The sequence below is a fragment of the Triticum aestivum genome, chromosome 5D (assembly GCF_018294505.1).
Source record: "Triticum aestivum cultivar Chinese Spring chromosome 5D, IWGSC CS RefSeq v2.1, whole genome shotgun sequence".
NCBI lineage: Eukaryota > Viridiplantae > Streptophyta > Magnoliopsida > Poales > Poaceae > Triticum > Triticum aestivum.
The window spans coordinates 547,270,109-547,297,927 of NC_057808.1; the positions used below are offsets into that span (position 1 = coordinate 547,270,109).

The window sequence follows — 27,819 nt, forward strand, 5'->3', positions numbered from 1 at the left end:
GGACAAAACTGTTTTGCTGCCTCTATCTAGGCTTAAAGTTCAGTCAAAAGACACATTAATTTAGCTGCTGAAATGCAGCCATCTTGTAAATGCAGGCTGCGGCTGGAGATAATAAACTGGAGCAGAGGACAGTACATTCCTACGATTTGGTTACAGTGGAAAGCACAAGACGTCATTTGCAAAGACGTCTCCTGCTCTGTCAGCACATTATCAACTAAAATTGGCAAGAAAACCACCATTATCCAATACATTCATTCAGGTCAACAATGAATGATCCATGGGAGGTACAGTAGAATACACGACAAGTTTGTCCGCAATAGTACCCACGTTACATTTGACAGTACATGTCTCATTTAACAGCAGATGGTTGAAGCACATGTGACCATTCTGCTGCTGCATCTACCGGCGCAACCAGATGACAAATGCAATCCCGATCTTCACCACAATACAACCAGTAGTAACAGCAGCATGCCCATACAGATTAATCGTAGTTGGACACAAATAAATTGGTCAAAAGTCAGAAAACCATTACAGCTACAGAACTAGTTGCAAGCTGAGATAAACGCTAGGCAGGTCTTGTGCAAGACTAGAAAGATGTACTAGCCAGAACCATAAACTAAACTGGGGAACACCCAGAGGCTACATAGTACACCACAGTCTGGAGGGGACGAAATATCATAGAAGAGCATGGAGCGAACTGCATTGTTTGGCACTGGCTGACCAAACTCGACCGCGGTCCAAGTTTCATCGGGATCTTCAGATAGCCTCGCAAAATAAATGCAGTTACTCTTTCCTCCCCATCTTTCCGGGCTCATGCAACAAAATGTAGGATTCCTTCTATCAGGGCTAACAAACAGAGCATAATTCTCCAGCTTCTCCAACTTCACCCACTTAGCTGCCTCGACAGAGAAGTTGAGGCGAAAGACCCTAAAGAATGCGTTAGATGAGCCACCCAATCCGCCAGAGCTGAACCTTTGGTCAATCATCAGAAGCATGTCACCACAGACCACCAACCATGAGTACATAGGCACAAACTCCTTTTTAATTGCTATTTTTTGCATGTGGAATTGAGGTCTGAAGTGTATAGCGTGGAGCCTAAGAAGAGCATCTATGACAAAGATATCTCCTTTGAAGGACACAATCTGATAGATGAGTTCATAATCAAGAGTAAGGGTGTGCTCTGACCAGGAGTTTGTTCCAACATGCCACTCAAACATGGAATCTCTAGAGAAAAGGAGGCGAGAGTTGGGTGAAATCAATGGGGCCGTAAGGATGCCTATTCCACAGAAGTACCCAAGATCGTTGTTAGGTGGGAGTTTGGGGGGCATCACCTTGCTACCAGTGTATACATCGACAAGGAGGCAGTGAACCTTGTGGGAGAAGATAAGATACCCATATGAGCAGCCCAAATAGTGCATTTTATTTGGACTATTTTTAGGCACTGAACACGCAAGGGATAAGTTTTTCTTGCTAGGATCACTGAACTGCCATTTGCAATTAGATAAAGGGATGGGCTTGATAGGGCCGCTATGTGGATGAACATAAGGACCATCTGGTTTCAAGTGGAGCGGTGGGAAGCTGAATGTATGCACAGAGGGAAAGGTAGAGACTGCAGCACGCCAAGAGCAACAGGTGCCAATGAATGCAAGGAAGTCATGGAATGAGTCAAACAGAGCAATAATTTCATGAAGCAGAATTTCTTGAAGCAGGCTGTCCAGGAGATCTGCACAAACATGAGGGCCAGACAAAGGCAAGGAGGTAGAGGCTGAAGCAGGGCAGGCGTTCTTCGAGGTTCTCTCCACAGTGGTAACTTCTCTGCTGCATAGAAATTCAAGAATAATGGATCAAAATACAGAACTGAAACATAATTGGAGTTAATAAATACTTCAGGAGTTAATACCAAGCTTTTAAATCAAGGCCGATATGACCGATATAAAGGCCGATATATCACTTTTGGGGCTCTACCGATATAGACATAACATATCATTTTGTAAATATCATTTTCAAACATACCACCCGATATGGACCGAAATATCAACCGATATCGCTGATATCTAGCCCGATATGTCCACCGATATAGCACTATACGTAGATAACAATAGTTCTTTATTAAATAACAGTAAAATAAGATTATGCACTTACAACTTCAGCATATATTATCAAAGTCATGCACAATGTTTCGTACAAATGCATACATATCGTATTGTTTTTAATCATAGAGTAAGAATTTTGTGAATCTTTCCTTAATAGTTTCTTAATCAACAAGTTAATAAACTAGGAATCTAAAAGTGTTATGTTGAAGCATTGACATCATACATTTTGTTTTACTAAAAATACATGTTTTGAACAAAAATAACGAAAAAGAACTAGACATGTTTTCTCCGATATATCTACATATCGTCTGATATATCACCCGATATCCGACATCTGATATGTCGAAGCCAAACTGATACGAACCCGATATCTGATATTTTGAAGCTTGGTTAATACAGTACAAGAAATGCAGTAGGCTTTAGCTGAACAATAAGGCAAACATGAGTGTCAACTGAGACATGCCAAACTTCTATCAAAAGAAACTACTCTAGAACCACCTACACCTTGACTTTTTTTCTAAAATAACATACTCTGGCTATAATATCTTCAGTGAGACAACGCTATATACAATTATATAACTTTCATATCGTGACAGGTGGGGTGCCTTGTAGAGTATCCTTGAAATAAATAGTTCTAAGTGATGATTTTGCTTGACGCAAAAGCGGAATAGCATGCTCCGCTTCTTCCAGAAACTTGCATAGCGATCATTTGCTTATCTATTTTTCACTTGGTCGTCAAACAGAAGTAAACATTGTTCATGGCAGCACCATGACCATGAGAAAGACCAAACGAACAAGAGGCCATATAAATTTTATCCAACCCAAGCGTGCAACACTCTTAATCATATCAGGTGATATAATGGAAGACGCTCCTTGCTGATTCTACTTTGGATCCAACCCAACCACGCACTAAACTGAATCACATCAGGTGACCAATATACATTTTCCAAACGAAAAAAATGGTGATAATCCCTCCGATGTTTACGTGGACAGCTTTGATAAGAAATTTTAATTTATTCCTTCTCAATAACAGTCACAGTAAAAGAATCGATCAAATCACATTGGACTTTGAGTTTCAGGCAATCACTGAACCAAGTGAGCACAGTTCAAGGCAGCAATTGGAATACTCATCTACATTGCAATTAAGGAAAAACTGAAACTATTTCCCTCATCAGAGGCAATGGAGTTATCAACAACTGAACCGAGTAACACACCTTGTAGACAGTGCTGGAGATCCAAGTTTAGGGGAGGCCAGTGAGTCAATTATACCACCACTAATTCACGAAAATACCCTAAATATCACCTGTCAAATCATCAAGATGTTCCTACTAATTTGCCAAAATACTGGAAATTTCACTACGGATTCGCTAGGGCAAGATTACTGACTCTCCCGGTTCTACTTTAATTAAACCCTAACTAACGAAGATGTGTGAAAGATAAAAGAAGGGAAAAGGAGAGACGAGCGAGGTTACGGTTGGGGTGAGGGTGCAGATCTGAAGCTGTGAGCGGCGTCTTCCGGCGGCGATGGTTCGGCACCCTGCTGCGGCAGCCGCGCTCTTCCGCGGCGGCGGGGGCGGCGGCGGCTTCCGGCCATGGGGCGCACGACTACTGGTTGCTCCGCCGCGTCCGTCCCTCGTCCCAAATTGGTCTCTGCGACTGTGAATCCGTCATCTTTGCGAATTGCGATAGGAAAATTGGGCCATCGGGGATGTGGGCCGTCGTATCCTTGTTGGTTGGGTTCCCGATCCCAAACGAGGACCAGCCCAGCCAGGTTCACCTACCCAGCCCCCCTAAAAATAACCTACCCAGCGTTTTGTTTTTCTAGTTCTAGCAATCATATAGCTTGACTTGTCGGAATAGTCTCATATTGCTTTTGCACCTGAGGAGAGGTGGTTCAGGAAGCAATAAAAGTGGACGCAGGGTCACCAATTAAAGCATACCTTTCTCGGCCTCCGGCTAAGATCAAGTGTAGTATCTGTTCTTATCAGTTTAATATCTGATACGTGGATCTTTGGATCCACACATGATATTAATTTATTTTTTTATGGGGAGAATCTATTTATGTAGCTTGCTACATGGATGGTTCTTATGTGTCGTCCAAGCGTTTCACTACTGCTTCGGAACAGACACACTCCAACCAAAATAAAATAAAATGGTTAGCCTTGAAAACCATATTATGTTCATCCACATGTCGACATGTATCGCCAGCGCGTGCAAGCAGACGGGCCCACATTAGTAGCCGGGTAATGCTCCATATAGGCAAACGTCCATATGAAACTAGGGGTTGGGTGCGCCGCTTGAGGCGTGCTTGTGCGGTGCCATATAGGCAAACGTCCATTCCACGGCATTTTTTGGCGATCGTTGTGACACTTTTGAAGAAGACATGCACCAGGAAGAACAAGCATGTTGATAGGGTCTGACTTTTTTTTAGAAATTTCAAATGGGCTAAATCTGAGTAGATGATATCCCCCCCTTCTCTTGGACAATAAACATATGTTAAGAAGAGAAGTATTAGCCATTAGAAGGAAAAAATTAAAGGCTCTCATTGGTAGTTCCCCAGTCACTCATGGCATGATCATGTGATCATGTGTACAAAAAGCCACACCCAAATAGCACCCAAAAAGAACTCAAGCTCCAGAGGACCCAAATCTATGAATGCATGTACTCAAACTAAATAGCTACAGATCAGATCAACCTCAAAGGCTCAAACTTTGTCTCACAACGAACACCACATAAAACATGGATGCGTCAGCCAGCCAAGCTATCTCATGGAACATGGGGGTACCTCCAAACCAAACAGAGCAGCAAATAATAGTAAGGGTGTCAACAAGCTCAATGGGGATAACCTGGTTCACAATGTCACCTGAAGTATTGGATCGTCATGGCCAGACCTGAACCACTTTGTCGTTCCGGAGTTATACCAGCTCAGATAACCCAACGATCCCTGATTCATGGTTTCATATATGAGATATCCTGTCAACCGAGGTACAAATCACAGATAGATCAGCTCACCAACCAATTAATATAATCTTCTTCAAGAAAAGGCATTATAAGAGTGTAGCAGCAAAACATCATTTAGTTCTTTACCAAGAATGAAAACTTACAGAGTACAGACTAAACAGAGAATAAAAGGTTCCCAATAGAGCATATACATTTTCCATCAATAACAAAACAAGGAAATCTTGACATCCTTGACTCGAACGTCAGAAATCGCAAAAAATTGAAATAATAAAACAGTGTTGAAAATTTCTCTGAACCCAAAGCTTTTCTTGTCTTGATTCTGAAGGAACTCCAAGCGCGCACTAACTCAGTGAAGACCAAATACAAGTACAGTCATCTTTATGATAGTACCATCCAGTGAAAAACAAGGGCGAAACTTAATAAGCAAATGGCAAAAACACACCCTGTAGTACTTTATAGAACAACTTACATTTCCTCCTAGCTGCTCTTTCCATGCTTCATAGTCTGGCAATAAATAAAACGACTTGACAGCTATGCTCTGGTTATTGGTTGCCTGGACAAATAAGGAAACGTTTATAGGAGTTATAAAACCCTATTTGATCTGGCAGGTAGAAATAAACAACAGAATGACAAAACTTAATACTGAAATATGTATAACCATGTATCTTCAGAAGAAAAAATTATATATGTGATGAATGACCCAGAGAGTTGCAGACCTTGATAATTGGAGTAATGAAATCAACCAAGAAAGAAGGAACTTTGAGAAGAAATGGCCACTCTGAGTGGATGAAATTGATCAGCAACCCCTTGATGTGGAAGGCATTATGGTCCTGAAATTTCATCAGTTCGGTCAAGGTCACCATCGCCGATGGCCGCACAACCAATGTAGAGAGTGCGATAAGAGAGGCATGTACCAAAGAACCAAGTAAAATGCTTGTAATAATTTTATAATCAAATTGGGAATACCTACAGCATACCTTATCATGATTAGCATCATGCAAATTGTGCTTCTTGATAACTCACATAGTTCAGGCTTCAGGAGCTGAACAAAATGAGGTTTTAGCAATACAAACATGTGCTGGCAACAAAACTACAATAACTGCTCTTTCATAACCCAAATGAATGGAGCTCTTAACAACAATCTAGGATTTACTTACTGGAGTCAGCTATGATGTACTTACAATGGTGTAAACTGGAAGGTGATCTTGTAGAAGCGATAGTGCGAACTGACAATTAAATTTCAATATCACATTGTAGTTACTTGAAAGCCGAGTCTGGAGTTCTTGCTTGAAGATTCAAGTTCTTTCTGATTGACAGCTCATGCATTTCCTGTACTAACCAAGAGCAGAACAATATAATCAATGTTCATTCTTACATCACTGGGCTTATAATAGAACAAATTGGAAGAAGTTTATACACAAATTTAATCCACAATCGTGTTCACTGGGCACCCTATCACCGTATCAACAGGTATAATTCAGTATAAATCGTAAAAAGCTTGATCTAACCAACTATTATATACACAAGCTCTTGTTTATTACCCGGCAAGTTTACTCTCTACACTGTTCTTAGCTATTACTTCAGGTAAGCAGTACCCAAGCAAACTAAAAAACAGGTGGGGTGATCAATCCAAATTCAAAACTGGTATATTATAGTGGTAGAGATATTGGCATACACAAAACAGGAGACCGCAATGATCAAGTAGTACTTCTGTACGTTTTGTAGCACAAAAAGAATTGAATAATCCGATGATCCAAGTCTGAAGCCAGAGGTTCAATACAGAACTAAGGAAATTTAGCATAATAAGATATAGTAGATTGTTAGGTTCAGTCACACAGGCAGATTACCAACTCTGAAATAGGAATTTCACTCAACTGCATGGATTGAACTTTTAATTTTAGATAAGAAAATATAAATACAAACATCGGCTTAATAAGTGATACTCCGATGCAGAATTCAGAAATGTCATATTACTACCAGAGAAGATCGAACCATAGACCATAGATCTAGGGAAGGGACTGAAAGCAGCCAAGTGAGTTTATGTTCATAATTAAGACGTTAACCATTTGACTCCGGGACAAATTTGCCAAGTCAACCATGCCTGAAGAAGAACAAGCTGCTACAGATTCAGGACCTTGCACCATTAAGACCTAAATATAACCGAAATATCAATCCTCATCTATCAACTCGGGAACGCAGTTCGATAATCATCATCACAGATGCAACAGGCGCCCTAAACATGGGTGCGACAATCCCCTAGCAGGTTACAGTATGCTCACACTAGAATTCACATACATAACCTAGGGCTAAGGGCGTAAGTCGGAATGCACCTGCGGGCAGGGGATCGGTGAGAGCGAGACGAAAGAAGAATGCGACAAGGCAAAGGAAGAAGAGGAAGGAAGAAGAACAAACCTCAACCACACAAACGGAGCAGAGGAAGCAATCCCATCGCCGTAGACAGAACAAAACCATCAGTGACCGAGGAGCAAAAAACTGGCGCACGTGCTGGTGTCACCGCTCTGGACGCAGAGCTGAAGCTCGTCGCCGGCCACACCGCCACCCTCGAGGCTGGCCAGGAACGCGCCCTCCACGACCGAGAGGAACACGACGCATGTTGCATGTGGACGAACCAAATGGGCGAGACAAAATCCATGTACCCAATCACCTGGCACCGCTCGATCCGACATGGCATACGCGAGCAATCAAGCAGCATGTCCCTCTTACTGGGTTTAATCTGGACATTTACTAGTGTCAGGCTCAAGTGCTCCTATTAACTACTATAGCATGGAAAACACCTACAGTACACACAACAAACATGGTGAAGCTGTACCTCTCTGTGTGATTAGCTGACTGGCATTGTATTGGGCAACCACAGCTTTGAGCGTTTCATGAATGATTGAAGGCAACACTCTGCCATTATAATTCTCCCCTAAGGTCCTGTACATAGTTGGTAGTCTCTGGCATAGGTCATGTAACACGAAGACCAATTCCCACCTGTCCAAATTATCAACCGGTATCAAATATACGCAAGGAGCTGCAGTGTAAATGCTCCTTTTGAAAAGTGCAAAATAAGAAACCTACACCGACAGACACACATGACCTCTAACAAATTCACATGGCCATATTCACAAGTTCAGCATCAACAAATAACAATCAAGCAAAATATTATTACTTTTTTGAGAGCTTAAAAGCAAAAATATTACTTTTCTGATAGATTAAAAGCAAAAATATTACTTGTGACTGCTGTTAACAGATTAAAAGCTAATGAGTTGAAATGTTTATTCACAGGCAACATATAATGGTGACAACTGTTAATAGATTAAAAGTAACTAAGCTGAAGTGCCTATTCACAGAGCACTGGACACTAGACAAGTAGACAGTCCATAGGCTACAATGCTGTAGAATTTCTTAAATAACCTGACATGGCTTGCATTAAAATCAAAATGAGTCAACAAAGTTAACTTCATTCGATAGCAGGTAAGCCATAACAGGTGTTGTCACAGTAACTCGGCACTTAGAAATGATAGTGGCAAACACCTTACAAGTACCAGATCCAATCCACCTATCCAAATCGGTAAACATTTCAGATGTGTCCAATTCCCTTGCAGGCTACAGTAACAGAATATGCTCAGAAATGACAATGCCAAAACCCTTTACATGTACCAGGCTCCATCCACCGGTCCAAATTGCTAGCTAATCACTTCAAATGAGCCAGATCCTCTAACATACTACACTTGCAGAACATCAACAAAGGCAGGTAATGTCAGACCCTTTGGTCGGTCCCAAACCAGCATTTGGCACGCAGGTAACCACTAACCAGTAAATCACACATAAGGATCGAAACGGGAGAATGTTACCATCTGGAGATTCCGGCTCCCGGAGGTGCTCTCTACCAGGTTGTGTTCTGGCGTGGATGTCGTAGATGATGGGCCTCTCGAGCCATGGGATGACGATGTGAGTCCCCTCCGGGTAGACCTGCACGGCACAACAACCAAGGGCAACCAGAAATCAAACGCAGAGCCCGACCAATTGTGCAAATAGACTGAAGAGGGAAAGTAGGTGAAATCGTATCTTTCCTACTTCTAAAGATTTGAGTTGGTTGTGAGTTCACTCACCATCCTCTACCCTTACATGTGGGACCTATTGGAACCTGCAACCGTGATTAAAAAACTGAAAGCTGAGGATAAAGAAAAACTATGAGTTTGCACTGCAGGCATCCGGTTACTCTGTATACAGAGCAAACAGGCCAGCTAGCTCTTGGAAAACCCAACGATTTCCTCGACGTCTCCCATCCGCCGCCTTTCTTCCCCAATCTCCCTTTCTTCCTCATCGTTCCCCAATGCCAATCGCAGTCTCCAGAAGCCTCTCCTCACCAATCGCCGTCCTCCGCCAATTCAATACGTTGAACAATCTTCCATTGCCTCTCCCATGGTGCCATGCATTTGTCGCATGACACCAACACTCCTCTGACGACTCTCACGCTTGTTGCCCCAACTCCTCACCTTATCCACCTTCTCAGTCAGTGACGTCCCTTGTGCCTTACGTGCTAACTAATGCATACATCGATAATTCAAGATACTCTATTTGTTGTATTTAAACACAGATTCTATTCCACAAAATGCAAAATGCCATGTTAAAATCTCGTACCAAACATGAAAATCGGTTGATCTATTCAACCATTCCTAATCACTCGAGCAACATCACCACATATTTTTCTAGCAAGAGTTTATATGTTGGTGTTGCTGTGGTATCCTGAGATCCTGAGAGAGCCAAGCGAAGTTCATTGCTAATGTGTATTATATCAGATCCTTCAACTGAATTTGTATCTCCCCAAATAAAGCGGAGGAAACAGCAGTGAAATTTCTGAATAAATGAATATATTCTCTGAACTTCTTGGGGTTGGTGTCTTTCCAAACAAAATTAAATCCTTTAAGTTGGGTTCAGTATAAGAAAAACACTCACACTAATAGTCAGATTTCAAGTTTGGGTTGACTATCATAAACCAATAAAAATAGGACTCCGCTACCAATCTGACGGCAGATTCTTGACCATGGCGAATTGAACGTTTTTCATGGCAAATTATGTTCCCCGAGGATGGCAAGTTTAGTTAGCGAGCATGGCAAATCTGCCCCAGTTCATTTTGTTGTGAGAAAGTTGCCGTCCTTGCAAACTAAATTTGACATCATCGTGTTAATATAAATTGCCACGAAAACATCAGATTTGCCATGCCTAAAAATCTGACGTCGGATTTTAGCATTTCAGTAAAAATAAAGCAGAGGCAACAATGGCGAAATTTCTGAATAAGTGAATATATTCTCTGAACTGCTGGGTGTTGGTGTCTTTCCAAACAAAATTATGTCCTTTAAGTTGGGTTCACTGTAAGGAAAAAAAAACACTCACACCAATAGTTAGGTTTCAAATTTGTTTTGACATTTTGCGCAACCCCACATGCTTTAACTCAAGGGTCAAAGATACAGTAGAGGGAAGGGTTCCAATAAATAGATCCTCTATTTTTGCAAAGATTTATTATTATTTAAAAAAATGGTTGTTGTATAAGGATACGTTAAGAACTACTTATTCACTTTAACTATATCATGTGTAAAAGTAATGGACCTGCCTTTAACTATATCATGTGTAAAAGTAATGGACACAACATAAGTTCCCTGATGTCAAGAGGTTAGAACAGATAGCTGCAGAATTGAGTTTAGTTTGTGCTAGATATAACAGAAGCAATTATAACTAGCTTTGAACAAGCTATTTGCACAAAGGATCAAGGGCAGCTTTGTTCACTTTACAAGATGATTAGATTCCTTGAACACCACCAGAAATGAAAACAAATTTTATTTATACAAAAGAAATATGAGGACATTCAAATAAGCATGAGGCACGACACATAACACATTGGCAGTTTCTTGTTGTGCTGCTTGTCGAGGTTAATAAAACGACATATGTGACAAACCTTACTGAATTTCTGCTTCAACTTCGAGAAGATTTTGTTATCTACTGTTTTACGATCTATTTAAATTTGGCCCGCCGTGGAAAAGAGTGGGTTCATCTCATGTCTGCAGCTGTACGCTGATAAATCAGTGCGTAACAACAAACTACTTTTACAATTGTTGCACGACAATTACCAGTTTACCACCACCATCTATAGATCTTCACGAGTCCATTCTTGCTGAACTTGTGTTAGCATGGGAAAACATTCTAGGAGCATTTCAAGATTTTGGAAAATATGAGCAATAAGTTCCGAATTAAGCGCAACAAGTCTTTTTTTTTTGTTATTTTGTCTCTCATCTTGTATTGGATTGTTATGAACTATATATTGTTATTTGGGTAGTATGAAATATAATGTCGTTATCTTGTTGCAGCTAACTGATGGACAATCCAAAATAAATGCACTCATTGAGACAATTATGTTATTGGCCGTTTCCTTTTGATTGCGTGGCAATGCATGGGCACTATGCTAGTGAAAGAAATACTATCAAGTTACTGTTTCGCTCACCAGTGCCCTGATAATTGATTTTTTCTTGTCTTGCTCAGCCTTCTCAAGAATGAACTCGACACCTTCTACTCTCTACACAGCAACCATAGCATGAATGACAGGGAATGGTCTCATTTTTTGTATTTGGCCAAGATGTCAGTGACCTGAGCCCAGGCAGCAGGTCGCTCGAGTCGAGGAACACCTTGTTGTTGTAGCTTGTGATGGTATAAGCGATCTCCCTGGCAGCTTCAATCTGTCAGAGCGGGACAAAAGCAGGGTCGTTGGCGATGGCCTGACTAATGAGCTCTGCACTCTTAGCCTCACCCTGCTCAAGTATTAAAAAAAACCTTGTTAACACATATAGAGATGGTATTCAACAAGCGAAAGCCATATCTGGCAAAGCTCCAACAACAAGTATCACCCATACAGAGATGGTATTCAGAGCACCATAGGACGTAACCCCTAGGATCGGAAAGCCATAGGAAGAATTACTACATGTTTTATTTTCCGCATTTCTCCCCTGTTTATTTCTGACTTCTCTCCGATTTCAACCTTCTAGATGGCCGCCGAGTTCAATTCAGTCCTGCTGCCGGAGTTTTGCCAGCCGGATGAGACGATGCCTTTAGGCAAGCAGCTGATTCAGATCATCAAGAAGTTGAAGATTGCTCTGCCCTCTATCACCGGGAGTCCTATCAACGCACTTCCGGCAGACACTCGCTATAGGATTGTGGAGGACATTCCAGGGAGGACTTCCGGAAGCTTCAGAAAGTCCTCCTTGAGATGTGCACCACAATCCTATAACGAGTGTCCGCCGGATGTGCGTTGGTATGAGTCCCGGTGATAGAGGGCAGAGCAATCTTCAACTCCTTGATGATCTGAACCAGCTGCTTGCCGAAAGGCATCGTCTCATCCGGCTGGCAAAACTCCACCAGCAGGACTGGGTTGAACTCAGCGGCCATCTAGAAGGTTGAAATTGGAGAGAAGTCAGAAATGACCAGGGGAGAAATACGGAAAATAAAACATGTAGTAATTTTTCCTATGGCTTTCCGATCCTAGGGGTTACGTCCTACGGTCAGCGTGTGCTCTGAATACCATCTATGTATGGGTGATACTCTGTAAGGTTGCTCGAGTACAGAAACACCTTGTTGTTGGAGCTTGCGATGGTATGGGTGATCTCCCTGGAAGCTTCAATCTGTCTGAGTGTGATGAAAGCAGCGTTGTTCAGATATAGAAAGACGCGTCAGTGTTTGGATCAGGTGCTCTAAATTCAACAAGCGAAATGTACAAGAAAACCAATGTTGCTCATGTGCTACCAAACTCAGCAAATGCAATGAAATTTATTAAGATATAAACAATACTAGCAATATGCCTCTACTAATTACCACTGGAAGTGATACTATCAACATAGCAAATGGTTAAGTCTGAAACTATGTTCACTAGTATGAATATACGAAGATACCATTGAAAGTCTAAACTTATGTTCAGTCGTATGAAAAAAACCCAGGAAGTCTGAAAATATATTCAGTCGAACGAACGTACTACTGGAAGCTGAAACTATGTTCAGTGGTACGAACGTACAGCTGGAAGTCTGAAACTAAACTATGGAGATAGCAATCATCTATCATATGAAATATACAAAATTACTAGTGTCAGGCAAAAGTGTTCCCAAACTCAGCAAATGCAGTGAAATATATGAAGCTATGAAGACATAAACAAGACTAGAATATGTCATGGACGCAGGAAAGGTTGAAACCATCGACGCAGGAAATAGGAGGTCGTATGAACACCGTGTATCATAAACTCAACAAATGGAATGTGCAAAACAACCAGTGTTAGGCTCGGATGCTCCAAAACTCCACAAGTGTAATGAAATATATGATGAAGCTATATAGACATAAAGAACATTGGCAATATGAATCTAGTAACTATGACTGAAACTGTCGACAGGACAAGTAAGTCATGTGAAAGAAAATGTATCTAGTTCCTATTTTGCTTACCGGTGGTAGTAACTATGACTGAAACTGTCAACAGGGCATAAAGAACAATTGCACTTTTCTTGTCTTGCTCAGCCTTCTCAACAATGAACTTGGCATGCTCAGCTTGGTGTGCAGCAACCTGTTCGGCTTCAATAGCATGAGTGAACTCTTTACCAAAACTGAGACTAGTAACGGACACACCATCCAGAGCAATATTGAAATTCTTAGCCTCACTGTCAAAATCTTCCTGATCTCCCTGCTCACAGCCTGCCATTACATAAAGGATAAGTTAGCAAGCTATTCCAAGTAAGACCAGCTATTATCTACTACAGCATGGAAAACATGTACACACGGCAAACATGGTGAAGCTGTACCTCTCTCTGTGTGATTAGCTGACTTGCATTGTATTGGGCAACCACAGCTTTGAGTGTTTCATGAATGACTGAAGGCAACACTCTCATTATAGTTCTCCGAGAGGGTCCTGTTACATAGTTGGTAGTCTCTCTGGCATGGGCCGTGTAAGAACATGAATATCAATTCTCACCTGCCCAAATAATCAAGCGGTATCAAATATATGCAATGAGCTGCAGTGTAAATGCTACTTTTGAAAAGAAAAGAAGTGCATGACCACTAATAAATTCACATAGCCGGAATGATATAACTTGTTCAGCATCAGCTAACTGTCTTAAATCGTCATGGAAAGACATAATGATGAAGCAAAAGAAGTACTTGTCACTGATGTTAACAGATTTAAAGTGAATGAGTCGAAATGCTTATTCACAGGCAATATATAATGGTGACCACTGCTAATAGATTAAAAGCAAATGAGCTAAAATGCTTATTCACAGAGCAGTAGACGCTAGACAGTCCATAGGCTACAATGCTGTAGGATTTCATAGATCAACTGACATGAGTTGAATTAAAATCCAAGTGAGTCGACAAAAATATACTTCATTGATGGCAGGTAAGCTATGACAACATTGTCATGGTAACTCGACAATCAGAAAAGATTAAAAAAATACGCAGAAGTACAGAAGTTTATGGTCCTGGGCATCAAGCTGTCCTGTGTTGAATTGTGTAAAATAATAGACAACAGATGCAATGCCTCATAGAACTCGCAGCAGAAATAAAATTCGCAGCATGAAAGAAACAAGCCAAGATGAACATGAAAAGGCCAACACACTCACCACATAACCGCCCAGACGTTATAAGCTACACATAGAAATAGTAGCTGACAGGTTCACTTGAAAAGCGCACAAACGGTTCACAGTAGCAAAGGCGTCTTTGTTGTTTTCAGGTGGCGAGTCCTAGAGACTAAGAGTTCGTTCCTCTCAAAAGTACTCTTCTTCCATGGAGACGGCCGACGGTAACCATAACATGCATGACAAGAAGCGGTCTCATTTCTTCTTGTTGCCCAAGATCTTGAGCGACTGGAGCCTAAGCAGCAGGTCGCCCAACTCCAGGAACACCTTTTTGTTGGAGGCTGAGATGGTGTGGGCACTGTCCCTGGCGGCTGCAATCTGCCTGAGCGCGAGGAACGCAGGGTTATTGGCGATGGCATTACCAATGAGCAAGACGCATCAGTGTTCAGATACAGAAAGACGCGTCAGTGTTAGGATGTCCCTGGTGGCTGCAATCTGCCTGAGCGTGAGGAACGCAGGGTTATTGGCGATGGCATTACCAATGAGCAAGATGCATCAGTGTTTAGATACAGAAAGACGCGTCAGTGTTAGGATCAGGTGCTCTGAAACTCAACAAGCAAAATGTAGAAGACAACCAGTGTTGGGCTCAAGTGCTACCAAACTAAGCAAATGTAAGGAAATATACAAAGCTATGAAGATATAAACAACACTAGCAATATGCCTCTACTAACTACCACTGGAAGTGACACTATCAACATAGAATAAGTCTGAAACTACGGTCAGTTGTATGAACATACCACTGGAAGGCTGAAACTATATTCAGTCGTGTGAACATACAACTGGAAGGCTGAAACTATGTTCGGTCATACCAACATACCACTGGAAGTCTGAAACTATGTTCAATCGTACAAACATACCACTGAAAGTCTAAAACTAAAGTATGGACGTAGCAATCCAATCATCATATGAAATGTACAAATTTACTAGAGCCAAGCTCAAGTGCTCCCAAACTCAGCAAATGCAGGGACATATATGAAGATATGAAGACTTAAACAACACTGGCAATATGCCTTTACTAACTACCACTGGAAGTCTGAAAAAAGGTGAAACCGTATGGAAACTATGTACCATAAACTCAACAGATGGAATGTACATTTCTACCGGTGTTTGGCTCAGATGCGCTACCAGTGTTAGGCTCAAATGTGCCAAAACTCAACAAGTGTAATATATGATGAAGCTATGAAGACATAAAGAACACTGGCAATATGCCTCTAGTAACTATGATTGAAACCATAAACAGGATAAGTAGGTTTAGTAGTGTGAAAGAGAAATATCTAATTCCTGTTTTGCTTACCTGTGCCCTGATAATTGCACTTTTCTTATCTTGCTCGGCCTTCTCAACAATGAACTTGGCACGCTCAGCTTTCTGAGCAGCAACCTGTTTGGCTTCAATGGCATGAGTGAACTCTTTACAAAAGCTGAGACTGGTAATGGACACATCATCCAGAGCAATGTTGAAATTCTTTGCCCTCTCTGTCAGAACCTTCCTGATCTCCCTGCTCACGGCCTGCCATTACATGAAGGATAAGTTAGTAACATATTTCAAGTAAGACCAGCATCTACTATAGCATGGAAAGCATGTACACACAGCAAACATGGTGAAGCTGTACCTCTCTGTGTGATTAGCATTGTATTGGGCAACCACAGCTTTGGGTGTTTCATGAATGATTGAAGGCAACACTCTCTCATTATAGTTCTCTCCCAGTGGGCCCTATCCATAGTTGGTAGTCTCTGGTATTGGTTGTGTAAGAACACGGGGACTAATTCTCGCCTGCCCAAATTATCAAGCGGTATCAAATATATGCAAGGAACTGCTGTGTAAACGCTACTTTTAAAAAGAAAAGAAGCGCATGGCCACTAGCAAATCCACATAGTCAGAATGATATAACTTGTTCAGCATCAGCCAACCATCTTAAATCGTCATGGCGGCGTATAATGATGAAGCAAAAAAAAAGTACTTGTGACAGATTCAAAGCGAATGAGTTGAAATGCTTATTCACAGGCAATATATTATGGTGACCACTGTTAATAAATTAAAAGCAAATTAGCCAAGATGCATATTCACAGAGCATAGACACTAGACAGTGCATATGGTACAATGCAGTAGGATTTCGTAGATCAGCTGAAATGGGATGCATTGAAATCCAAATGAGTCAACAAAAATTGACTCCATCAACGGCAGGTGTGCGGTAGCAGCTGTTGTCACGGACCGGAAACTCAGAAATGATAATGGCAAACACATTACGTGTACCCGACGCCACCCACCTATCAAAATTGATAAACACTTCAGATGTGTCCAATCCTATTACAGGGCTCAGAAATGACAATGCCACGACCCTTTACATGTACCAGACCCCATCAACCTGTCCAAATTGCTATATGCACGACCCTGTTACAGTCTACAATTACAGAATATGCTCAAAAATGAACCCCAACCACATGTCCAAATCGCTAGCAAATTAATCACTTCACATGTGTCTGAACCTCTCAGAGGATACAATTGAAGAACATCAACAGGCCAACTAAAATAGGACCCTCCCAATCATGGATTTGGCACCCAGGTAAGCAATAAATCACGCATCTGTTCTAGGCGACGAGGGATCGAGACAGGAGAACGTTACCAATCCCGGCTCCCGAAGGTGTTCTCCACCAGCTTGGGTTGGGTCGTGCGCAGACGTCGTAGATGATCGCTTCTGGAGCCACTAGATGACGATTTGGGTCCCCTCGGCGTACACCTGCACGGAGCAAACGCCCAAGGGCGACCAGAAATCAACCACGGACCAATCGCGCAGAAAACAACAGCGAGCAAGCAAAGCCATCCAAGGATCGGCCCGAGGGTTACCTTTTCCTTGATCCCCTCGCCTCGAGGCGGTTGAAGACGACTTGTGGCGGGTCTTGTTGCCCCGCGCCGCCCAGCAGCCTGAGCCTGACCAGCGCGCTCGGCGTCCGTGCCCCCATTGAAGTTCGTCGCGATCGCTGGCTCGCCGGAGTGGGGAGGGGCGGCGGAGGCCGGGGTTTAGCTAGGGTTTACTCGGGCGATTTGGGGGAGAATGGGATGCGGAGGAGGAGGCGGCGGGCGGAGGAAGAGGGAGAGGGGTCCGGGCCGGGAGATCGGGGACGCCCGATTTCAAACGGACGGCACGGATGGGAGAGTCGGGCAGCGCTGGGCCGCCGGCTTCCGGTTCCGGCGCAAGATGGTCTCTGTGCTCCTGACTCGTGGGTCCCGCGCGTCAGGAAACGGTTTTGGGCTTTTTTTTTCTGGCGTGTGACCGGCCGACTCGCACAGGTGTAATTGTGACACGCAGGGCTGGATCAGATCGGACGGCCTCCGTGAATTCCCATCCACCACGAAAGAACCCTGGTCGTCCGATTAAGCTCACCTGCTCCCTCGGTATTAATACCACCGCCGCATCAGAATGGCTCCCATCACTTTCTCTTCTCGGAGCCACCTCCTCCTCCATGCTCTCCTCGCCGCGCGCCTCCCGCCACCACCTTCGCCGGAGAGACCTCCGACGGCGTCGCGTCGATGGGCGGAGGAAAGCAAGCCCTCTTCTCCCTCACGCATCATGCATATCTACTCTCAGCTGCTCTGTCTCGTGCATGACGGGTTCGATTTGTTTGCTTTGGGGCGGTGCAGGTGACACAGGAAGGGGCACCGGAGCAAAAAGAAATTGGTACCATGAAAAGGATACCACGTTCAAATATAAAAAATGAAAACATTAGAAGAAAATGTTTATTTACTTTCTTTTTGTTTACATGAAAACATGTAAACTCTTGGCTCTCTGTCTCAAACATACATATTTGATTCAGTTCAATCATTTTGAATGTTTTTCTAAATCAAAATGATGAGCTAGTCTATAAGTGATGTACTTGTATACGTGAAAAAGAAAACTGGTTCCTTATGTGAGATGGAGCCATTGCTTGCCCTTACCGCCAGGTCCAAGTTGTACATACAGAATACACGAGGTACAAGACGTGATTTCCAGAGTGGTTCGTTCCACACTACACATACAAGCTTTCTCCTGCTCCATCAACAGATTACCAACTAAAAGGGGAAGAAAACCACCATCCGGTACATTACATTCAGTTCAACAATGAACGACTCAATCCGATCCAGCAAAAAGAAAAATTATCCAAGGTGATGGTTTAGAGCACCCCAGCATGTACACACATAATAAGGTAGGTAAAGTAAAGTTGAATACACGATGAGTTTGTCCAGAATAGTACCCACGTTATACTTGACGATATGTCCAGAATAGCACATGGCTGAAACCCAGCACAAGCAGATGACAAGTGCACAATACAACCAGGCATAACAGCAGAATGCCAATGGAGATCAATTGTACTTGAACACAAAACGTTGCTCCCAAAGTCAGAGACCATCACGGCTACAAAACCAGTTGCTAACTAAGATTGAAACTCCGTGACGGGATCGCTAGCCAGAACCATAAATTAAACTGGGGAACACCCATTGGTTACTCAGTAAACCGCAGTCGGGAGGGAATGACATACCATAGAACATGGGGTGAATTGCGTTTTCTGGCACTAGCTGACCAAGCTCAGCGGAAGTCCAAGTTTCATCAGGATCTTCAGATAGCCTTGCAAAATAAATGCAGTTACTCTTTCCTCCCCATCTTTCTGGGCTCATGCAAGAAAATGTAGGATCCCTCCTGTCAAGGCTAACAAACAGGGCAATATTTTCCAACTTCTCCACCTTCACCCACTTGGCTGGTTCAACAGTGAAGTCGAGTCGAAAGACCTTAAAAGATGAGCCCAATCCGCCAGAGTTTGACCTCTGGGCAATCATGAGGAGCATGTCACCACAGACCACCAACCATGAGTTAATAGGCAGGAATTCCCATTGAATTGGTACTTCTCGCATGCTGAATCGAGGTGTCAAGTGTATAGTGTGGAGCCTCATAAGAGCATCGATGGCAAAGATATCACCTTTGAAGAACACAATCTGATAGATGCGTTCGCGGCCAAGATCAAGAGCGTGCTCTGACCAGGAGTTTGCTCCAACCTGCCACTCGAACATGGAAATCTTCGAGAAAAGGAGGAGGCGAGAGTTGGCTGAAATTAATGGAGCCGTAAGGATGCCTATGCCACAAAAGTATCCAAGATTGTTGTTGGGTGGGAGTTTGGGGGGCTTCACCTTGGTACCAGTGTACACATCCACAAGGAGGCAGTGCTCCTCGTAGGAGAAGATAAGATACCCATATGAGCAGCCCAAATAGTGCATTGCATTTGGACTATTTTCAGGCACTGAACACACAAGGGATAAGTTTTTCTTGGTAGGATCACTGAGCTGCCATTTGCAATTAGATAAAAGGATGGGCTTGATATCGCCACTATGTGGATGAATATATGGACCATCTGGTTTGAAATGGAGTGGCGGGAAGCTGAATGTATACACAGAGGGAAAGGTAGAGACTGCAGTGCGCCATGAGTGGCAGGTGCCAATGAAAGCAAGGAAGTCTTGGAATGAGTTAAAGAGAGCAATAATTTCATGAAGCAGGCTGTCCAGGAGATCTGCACAAACATGAGGTCCAGGCATAGGCAAAAAGGTAGAGGCTGAGGCATGGCAGGGACTCTCCACAGTAGTAACTTCTCTGCCACATAGAAATTCAAGAATAATGGATCAAATAAAGAACTGAAACATAAATATTTTAATGAATATTTCAGGACTTAATATCCTACAAGAAATGCAGTACGCTTTAAATAAAAAATAATGTAAACAGGAGTGTCAACTGTGACAAGCCAAACTTCAATTAGAAGCTAGTCCAGAACCACCTAGGACTTACCATTTTTTTCTACATTAGCTTAATTATAATATCTTCAGTGCGCCAGCCAACGCTATGTACAGTTTTATATCTTCAAATCATGACAGAGGGGGTGCGTACAGAGTATCCTCAAAATAAATAACAATAAGCGATGATTTTGCTCCACGTAAAAACGCAATAGTATGCTCCCCTTCTAGAAAACCTTTATGTGATGATTTTCTTATCTGCGATTCATTTGGTCATTAAGAAAAAGTGAGCATTGTTCATGGGAGCCCTATGACCATGACTCCATGAGAAAGACCGAATGAACAAGAGACCATATGCTGACGAAATGAGAAGCGCTCTTTGCTGATTCTACTTTGGATCCAACACAAGCACGCACTAAACTGAATCACATCAAGTGATGAATATACATTTCCATAATAACACAAAAAAGGACGATAATCCGTCCCCTGTTTATGTGGACAACTTCGATAATTTTTAAAATTTATTCCTTCTCAATAATCAGTCTCCAAAAGTATCCACCAAATCACATTTGACAGTGAGTTTCAGTTCATGACCGAACCAAGGCAGCAGCATGACCACAGCCAAAAGAAAAGTTATCAAAACTGTAATACTCATCTACAAAATTGTAATTAAGGAACGAAACTATTTCACTGGTGAGAGACAATGAAGTTATCAACAACTGATCCGAGTGAACTTGTCCCAAGTACAAACGCACCTTGTAGACACTAGACAGTGCTGGAGATCCAAATTCAGGGGAGGCCAGTGCACTAACCGCCACTACTAAATTTCACTACGAAATCACTAGAGCGGGATTACTGATTACAGTTGCGATGGACCAACCGCATCCGCTTAACTAATAAACAAACCCTAAATAAAAATTTGGAAGAAAAAGAAGAGACGAGCGAGGTTACGGTTGGGGTCAGGGTGCAGACCTGGAGCTCAGAGCGGCGTCTTCCGGTGGCGAGGGTTCGGTGCCCTGCTGCGGCAGCAGCGCTCTAGCGCGGCGGCGGCGGCGGCGACGGCTTCCGGCCATGGGGGCGGCGCACCACTACAAGTTTCCCCTCCGCTTCGTCCCTCGTATGGGCCTCAGCCAGCAGATTAACAAGCCGGCCCGCTTCATCTTTTTATTTTCTTCTTCTTCTTCCTCCTCTTCTTCTTCTTCTTCTTCTTCTTCTCAAAAAGCAAAGACAAATTATGAGAGACATATAAATATTTGAAATAGAATATATTTTTAATACATAAAATCCTGCTTTATAAAGGACAATAGACAATAAACATATAAACCACAATTACAAGAAGGACCTCGGAAGAAGCAAAATTAGATGTATCCTCCGCCTCACTATGGACCGTCGGCGGCCCCTTTGGTGTCCTAACCACCGCCTTAGCCTATGTGCCATCGCCACTCCCTTGCCAAACCTTTGCTATACATTTTAAAAAGTTATATGATTTCATTCCTCGGGACGACGCGACAATTTGAAAACAAAAGCCACTAATGACTAGATTTGAAGCCAACCATTCCTGCAAGTGCACACATGATTATTGCAGAACCTTCTACATGATGTACCAATGGTGTATCTATGTAGAATAAATCAATCTGGCATGGACAAACGACTAAGCAGGCGATGGACAAACCCTAGCCGCCACCCTGTTCATCTAACCCTCTCACCGCAGCCATGGCGCACCAGTGACGCCTGCCGGGAGCTCCGGATACGGGGGGCGACTTTGGAGACGTTGGGGGTTGTTGTGGGACAGTGAAGGACATTGGTGCTCGACATTGGCGGAGGTCTTCATTGCTGGTCCGGCCGGATCATCAGAGAAGAAGGCGTCGGTGCACAATTTTGACCGACAATGAGCTCGACATCAGACCCATACAATGGCATGGGTATTTTTCCCCCAGGTTTTCTTTAGTGAGTCTTTCTGTTTGGTTTGGGCCAGACGGCAAAGCGGCGGCTTTGCCCAGATAAGGAATAATGTTCTGTCCGCCCTATCCCCATTCCATTGGTGTGTTTTTCACCGGTGGAGGACGTGTGGAGCTGTGTCTAAGGTGGGTCTTCTCGGATCCGTCCCGTTTAGGTTTCTGGTGGATCCATCTAGATTCGGCTGGCTTTCTTGGTCTCTGTTGTTTTTGGAGTTTCTAAATGCCCTTATCGATATTTTTTCTCTAGGGCGGCGGTTTTCTTTGCAGATCATGGTCGCCGGCGTCTCCTGGTCTGCATTAACGACTTCCCAACCACAACTTCTACAAGTTCCGGGGTTTCAAAAAGTGCGCAAAGGCCCAAAGGCGGCATCAAGCTATGCACACGGTGCACCGCCGGTGGATACAGCAGGAAGAGGACTTCGGCACCCCGAAGATTGTGAATGTATTTCAATTTTCTGGAAGAGCGTATTTGTAAGGGCCTATGATACTTACTATATGGCCTTAGGCCTTTCCACAAAACAAAGTAGAACAAACTGGTGAGTTTAGTTTATTTTCACTATGATGGACATCCTCTAGATTGTATGGCTAGATTTCTAAGTTCATGCACAACCTTTTATTCCACAAAACGTTTCGAAGTTCTTGCACACTACATGAAACGAAGCGTATTGTAGATGGACATATCAAATTATATGCATGCAAAAATACCGAAGACATTTTTACATTCTCTTATGATTACCATAATATTACAAAGCATGCACATGTTGTCAACCAAACCCAACATTCCTTGCTGATACTATTCAACATGATTGTAATCCTATTCAGTGATTAATAAATCTCAGTGATTCCTGAAAATAAACCTGCAAGGCAATGCTAACGATTCAATTTACATTCTACAATTTTCTATAAATACACTTACATAATAGTACATTAGAAACCACCATCAAGACATTTGTTAGACTATAGGCTATAGAGATCTCAAGCATCGCTACGGGAAAATGTTGTATGCTCCAGCCGCTTTAGTTTAATATCAAACTGCTTTGCATTTGAACTGGTCTGTTTATGTGTGGCACAGTATTTATAACTGATTACTACTATGTTCTATTGTGTGTGTTCTTCCTGACGTCGATGTGTGCAGGTAACCTCTCTGTTGTGTGTTCTTCCTGACGCCGCTGTGTGCTGGTAACCTCACCACTGCGCCGAAGAGGTTATCAGACAACAAACGTTGCATGCAACCAAACAGTAGGCTTGTGTTTGCGCATATACAAGCAGGCAACAAAACACCGTGCGCTAAGCTATCCCCTAATGTGGGCAATCAAACAGGTTGCAAATGTTAGTTTAAAGGCTGCATTTGCTCAACCAGCCTCATGTGAGCCAGGCTTGAGCTAGCCAGGCCCGGTTTCTACGGCTGCCAAACACGCCCCATGTGTTTCCTCTATCCTCATCCTGACCCCTTCTCCTCCATCTCTGCTCGCCCCTTACGATTTCACACGAAATTTTGTATTGCAGTGTAATCACACGGTGCTGTCTTCTCAACTGTGATAAATCCAATTGAATACTTGGAAACTCATTGCTTTTGTCTCCAGAGGCTGATACAATGTATGAAACCCATCATCTCCACGTGAAGTAGACAACTAAGACGGCAGCCACCACATGCCATCATCGTCTCTGATGAATCCCGTTGTCGGCTTTGTCGAAGTCTCCGTCTCTGAGTTTTAAATAGCGGGCTATTGCCAAATAGCGGCGGACCTCAAAATCAGCTATAGCGGAGTTATAGCGGGCTATTTTACATAGGATCATTTAGCGGCACCCTGCTGAAAAGGCTATATAGCGGGCTATAGCGGAGCTATAGCCGGCTATTTAAAACATTGCCTCTGACTCACTCAATATTGCAACTGCTGTCAATTTGTTTCGAGCGTATGCATCCTACACTTGTATGCCAAATACTCCCTGCATTACATATTATTTTCACTCAAACCGATATGTTTAGCACTGAAATACACCTACATACATATGTTTCAGCGATAACTAATACTCCCTCCTTTCCTAAATACTTGTCTTTCTAGGCATTTCAACAAGTGACTACATACGGAGTAAAATGAGTGAATCTACACTCTAAAATATGTCTACATACATCTGTATGTGATAGTCATTTGAAATGCTTAGAAAGACAAGTATTTAGGAACGGAGGGAGTAGTATGAAACAGAGGGACTATATATTAAACAATTGGTACTCCTTTTCTGGTGTTCATCTGTCTATGCAGTCTGTGGACACACCACAGCGACGTCGGGGCCGCGCAGCAGCCGCGAATGTCGCACGAAAGATCACCGAGAAAGAAACAATTGGTGTGCTGCAGGTCTGATCCGTAACGGATCGGATACTTGACAAGGACCCGACTGACGGTGACTGCGGGTCTGGCCTGACTCCGCACCTCTGGACGCCGACGAGGAGGACGCGGCAGCCCTCCGCTCGTCGCCTCTCTACACTGGCTGACGTGTTCTTGGGCACCCCGCACGGACAATCTGCTGATCAAAGTCTGATGCATGGACGTGTCCAAAATTGTACCGTTCACTTGAATTCTAATGAATATTTGCTGTAATTATCTCAGAACAAGTGAATAGACGGATGAATTCAATTTATAGTTCAACTATAATGGGTTATTCTTTTTGTCAACCTGCAACTGGTAGTCACGGGACCATGTGCTAAGAATTTACCATGGCGATGAAAATACGTTTAACTGACAGTAAAATATTCTTTTCTAACCTTCACCATATATGGGGATATCGGATCCGTTCATAGGGGAGACTTTGGCGCTGCGAGATGGAGTTATCTTTGCTAATCTACGTGGCTTCTCCCATGTGATCATGGAAACAGACTGCCTGGAGATTGTTAATCTCTGGAACACTCGTCACAATAGCCTTTCTATTGTGGCACCATTACTTTTAGAAATTGGAGAGCTAGCTTCCTCTTTTTCTTCTTTTGTTATTCAACATGTAATAAGATCAGCCAATGTACCGGCCCACCTTTGTGCAAAACATGCATGCACATTGTTGGTCACCGAAAGTTGGACTGGATCTAGACCATCTTTCCTACTCACTAGCCTTATGGCTGATGATGCTAGGAGCTCTTTCGTTGAATAAAGCTCTCAAATTGGTTCAAGAAAAAAAACCTTCACCGTATATCTATGCGTGCCTAAAGCTGTCTGCTCTATGTGCAACGAATTCCAATTTCCAAGTATACTACTCCCTCCGTTGTACATCATTTCCCTAGGTTTCCGATAGAACTAAAATAATTGACTATAGTCCAACCCGGTTCAATCGACAGACAACAATAAACACCAAGTTTCAATTTCTTTCTAGTTTTGTAACCATTACAGATTTGATTGAGAGTACAACATGATGTATTGTTTTTCGAAGTGCATTATCTTGAATTATATTATAGGGCAACCTAGACTTTGTAGCCAACTTGGTGCTTGCTAATTACATTACAATTATGTTGCAATGAAGATCCCTTGCTCAGAAATATATGGGTACAAAGAATACGACCACGAAAAACCAATCTAGGAGAGTTCTGATGCCTTGGTTCGCCTAGTAGTTTTGGTTAGATTTTTTTTTAGTCCCCACAGGGTGGCGGCATAGCCGATGGCGACGCTTCATCTTTGAGTTGGTCTTTCAGGCTTTGATCCTCCGTGAGTTTATTCGTCGGGATGGAATCAACGAAGTTGTGGTGTAGATTCCCTTCATATGTGCTAGACGGCAAAATTTAGTGTCAGACACATCAGATCATTCAAGGTCTCAATGCCGAAAACTGCAGCTTTGGCACGGCGGTCCTTAGGGTACACATGAGATCAGTTCAAGGTCTCAATGTCGAAAACAGCAGCTTTGGCACACCGGTCCTTAGGGCACGCGCACGAACACTTTTCGCCTGCTATGGACAAGGGTAAGTCAATTTCTGTAAGAGCATCTACAGTCGGATGCCTCAAACCATCTCTCATAAGACCGCGGACTCGCCCGGTCAATGGCCGGACAGGAGAGAGAAGAGAAAAACTGACCCAACCGGATCCCTTATATCATTCCTCGCTTGAGGCCAGTGAACCATTGAGTCCTGTGCAGTTCATCAAGGAGCATTTCAATCGCGGGCACGGGATACTTGCCCACTACAGTCATAGCGTTGAGCTGTCGATAATCTATGCATAACCGCCGCGTGACATCCTTCTTTTTGACTAGGATCACTGGCGAAGAGAAGGGACTGTGGCTGCGCTGAATAACACCTGCCTTCAACAAATCCTGCACCTGCTTCTCGATTTCATCTTTATGTTCTAGTTTGTGCCTGTATGCAGGGGCGGATCTGGGCCCCAGACCCCCAGGGCCCAAGCCCGGGGCATGGCGTTTTTTTATAGTTGTAACCTAGGTATAATTTTGAATGGGCCCGGGGCTTAGCCCAACACACAGCCAGGGCCCAAGGCAGCCTCCACCTTCGCACTCCCAGACCTAGCGAGCCAGCGAGCACATGCACGGGCGCAGGAACTGCTCGCGCAACCGCCAGGACTGGCACTGGCACTAGCCAGGCCGCCGCCCGCCGACGACTTCCCTCCGCCAGGGAGCTCCCCGGCCGTCGCAGCCTCCCAGGTCCCTCCCCCGCTCGCTCGGCCACTCCGCTCGGCGCCCGCTCGTCCGCTCCGCCGCTCACTTGCTCCGGGGCCAATAGCTCCTGTGCGACGTTTTTCATGCGAATTGGAAGGAGTGCGACGTTGTTGGAATGAATGGCTGTGATGCGATGTTTTAGAAGCAAACAATAGCTCCAATGCGACATGGCTCTGTTTAACCATGAAATGAAAAACACGAGGGGTTAGCGATTCGAGTTATGACACGCGGGCCCTAGCAGTTACTCGCATGCGGGTGGGACCCACAACTTATCCACACAAGCATGCCCGTGCTCATCAGCGTGCCCCGACCCAAGCCAGCCACGAGCCCGAGCCAGCCCACCCCCCCGCCCTCCATTGCTTGCCTTGCCCCTTTCCTTTCCCACCTTCTTCTTCCTCTGCTCCGGCAACGAAGCGCGCCGCCGGCGAGTGATGTCTAGCTCGACTTCGGCCTCCCGCCAATCATGGACGCAGTACGGTCCACTGCCGTTGACAAGATGCCCCGATTGCCCGCGCATGGAGCCTCTGAAGCGTTTGACTTGTGTGAGGGAAGAAAATGGCAACCGTGGGCGCGAGTTTGTGAAATGCTTGAGCAAGCCACAGCCGGGGCAGGTTAGATCTGTGTTCTTGACCAATCCTATGGTCTAATTTCTCCCGATTTCTTTCTTTTTTTCCTCGAATTAGGGCGGTGGATCTGGGTGGTGGATCTAGGATTCATGCGCCGCCGGCCCCCTGTTTTTCAGGTTCTGAAGAAATGTG

At 43.6% G+C, this 27,819-nt stretch overlaps 2 protein-coding genes and 1 non-coding gene across 17 annotated transcripts; 1 reads left to right on the top strand and 2 right to left on the bottom strand.

Moving 5' to 3' along the window:
• Nucleotides 1–157: 157 nt before the first annotated feature.
• On the bottom strand, nt 158–17,836 carry LOC123123731 (uncharacterized). Of its 15 annotated transcripts, none has more exons than XM_044544321.1 (18): nt 17,556–17,820; nt 17,335–17,448; nt 16,324–16,484; nt 16,008–16,220; nt 13,886–14,055; nt 13,533–13,778; nt 12,677–12,731; nt 11,738–11,860; nt 11,557–11,628; nt 8,912–9,029; nt 7,885–8,048; nt 7,467–7,788; nt 6,236–6,383; nt 6,032–6,096; nt 5,771–5,884; nt 5,524–5,607; nt 4,957–5,066; nt 158–1,818 (listed from the first exon to the last, which is right to left on the bottom strand). In XM_044544321.1, the coding sequence occupies exons 17-18, from the start codon at nt 4,974–4,976 to the stop codon at nt 600–602; spliced, it is 1,239 nt and encodes a 412-aa protein (XP_044400256.1). In that variant the 5' UTR covers nt 4,977–5,066; nt 5,524–5,607; nt 5,771–5,884; nt 6,032–6,096; nt 6,236–6,383; nt 7,467–7,788; nt 7,885–8,048; nt 8,912–9,029; nt 11,557–11,628; nt 11,738–11,860; nt 12,677–12,731; nt 13,533–13,778; nt 13,886–14,055; nt 16,008–16,220; nt 16,324–16,484; nt 17,335–17,448; nt 17,556–17,820; the 3' UTR covers nt 158–599. The 15 variants fall into 15 exon arrangements, 11 of the variants coding, with proteins under 11 accessions (XP_044400256.1, XP_044400255.1, XP_044400260.1 ...); XM_044544320.1 differs by adding an exon at nt 14,699–15,035 and having other exon boundaries at nt 11,557–11,860; XM_044544325.1 differs by having other exon boundaries at nt 158–1,815; nt 4,957–5,037; nt 11,557–11,860.
• On the top strand, nt 4,030–4,230 carry LOC123126797 (U2 spliceosomal RNA). The gene has a single exon (XR_006462016.1). It is a non-coding gene; the product is annotated as a U2 spliceosomal RNA (small nuclear RNA).
• Nucleotides 17,837–18,766: 930 nt separating the features above from the next.
• LOC123123732 (uncharacterized) lies at nt 18,767–21,703 on the bottom strand. The gene is made up of 2 exons (XM_044544327.1): nt 21,435–21,703; nt 18,767–20,325 (listed from the first exon to the last, which is right to left on the bottom strand). The coding sequence occupies exons 1-2, from the start codon at nt 21,533–21,535 to the stop codon at nt 19,149–19,151; spliced, it is 1,278 nt and encodes a 425-aa protein (XP_044400262.1). The 5' UTR covers nt 21,536–21,703; the 3' UTR covers nt 18,767–19,148.
• Between the last annotated feature and the right edge of the window lie 6,116 nt (nt 21,704–27,819).

Coding starts and splice junctions, on each gene's coding strand:
- LOC123123731 (XM_044544316.1), bottom strand. CDS start 3,687: ATGGCCGGAAGCCGCCGCCGCCCCCGCCGCCGCGGAAGAGCGCGGCTG. Junction 1,819..3,565: donor TCTGCACCCTCACCCCAACC/GTAACCTCGCTC, acceptor ATTTCTATGCAG/CAGAGAAGTTACCACTGTGG.
- LOC123123732 (XM_044544327.1), bottom strand. CDS start 21,535: ATGGCCGGAAGCCGTCGCCGCCGCCGCCGCCGCGCTAGAGCGCTGCTG. Junction 20,326..21,434: donor GACGCCGCTCTGAGCTCCAG/GTCTGCACCCTG, acceptor TCTATGTGGCAG/AGAAGTTACTACTGTGGAGA.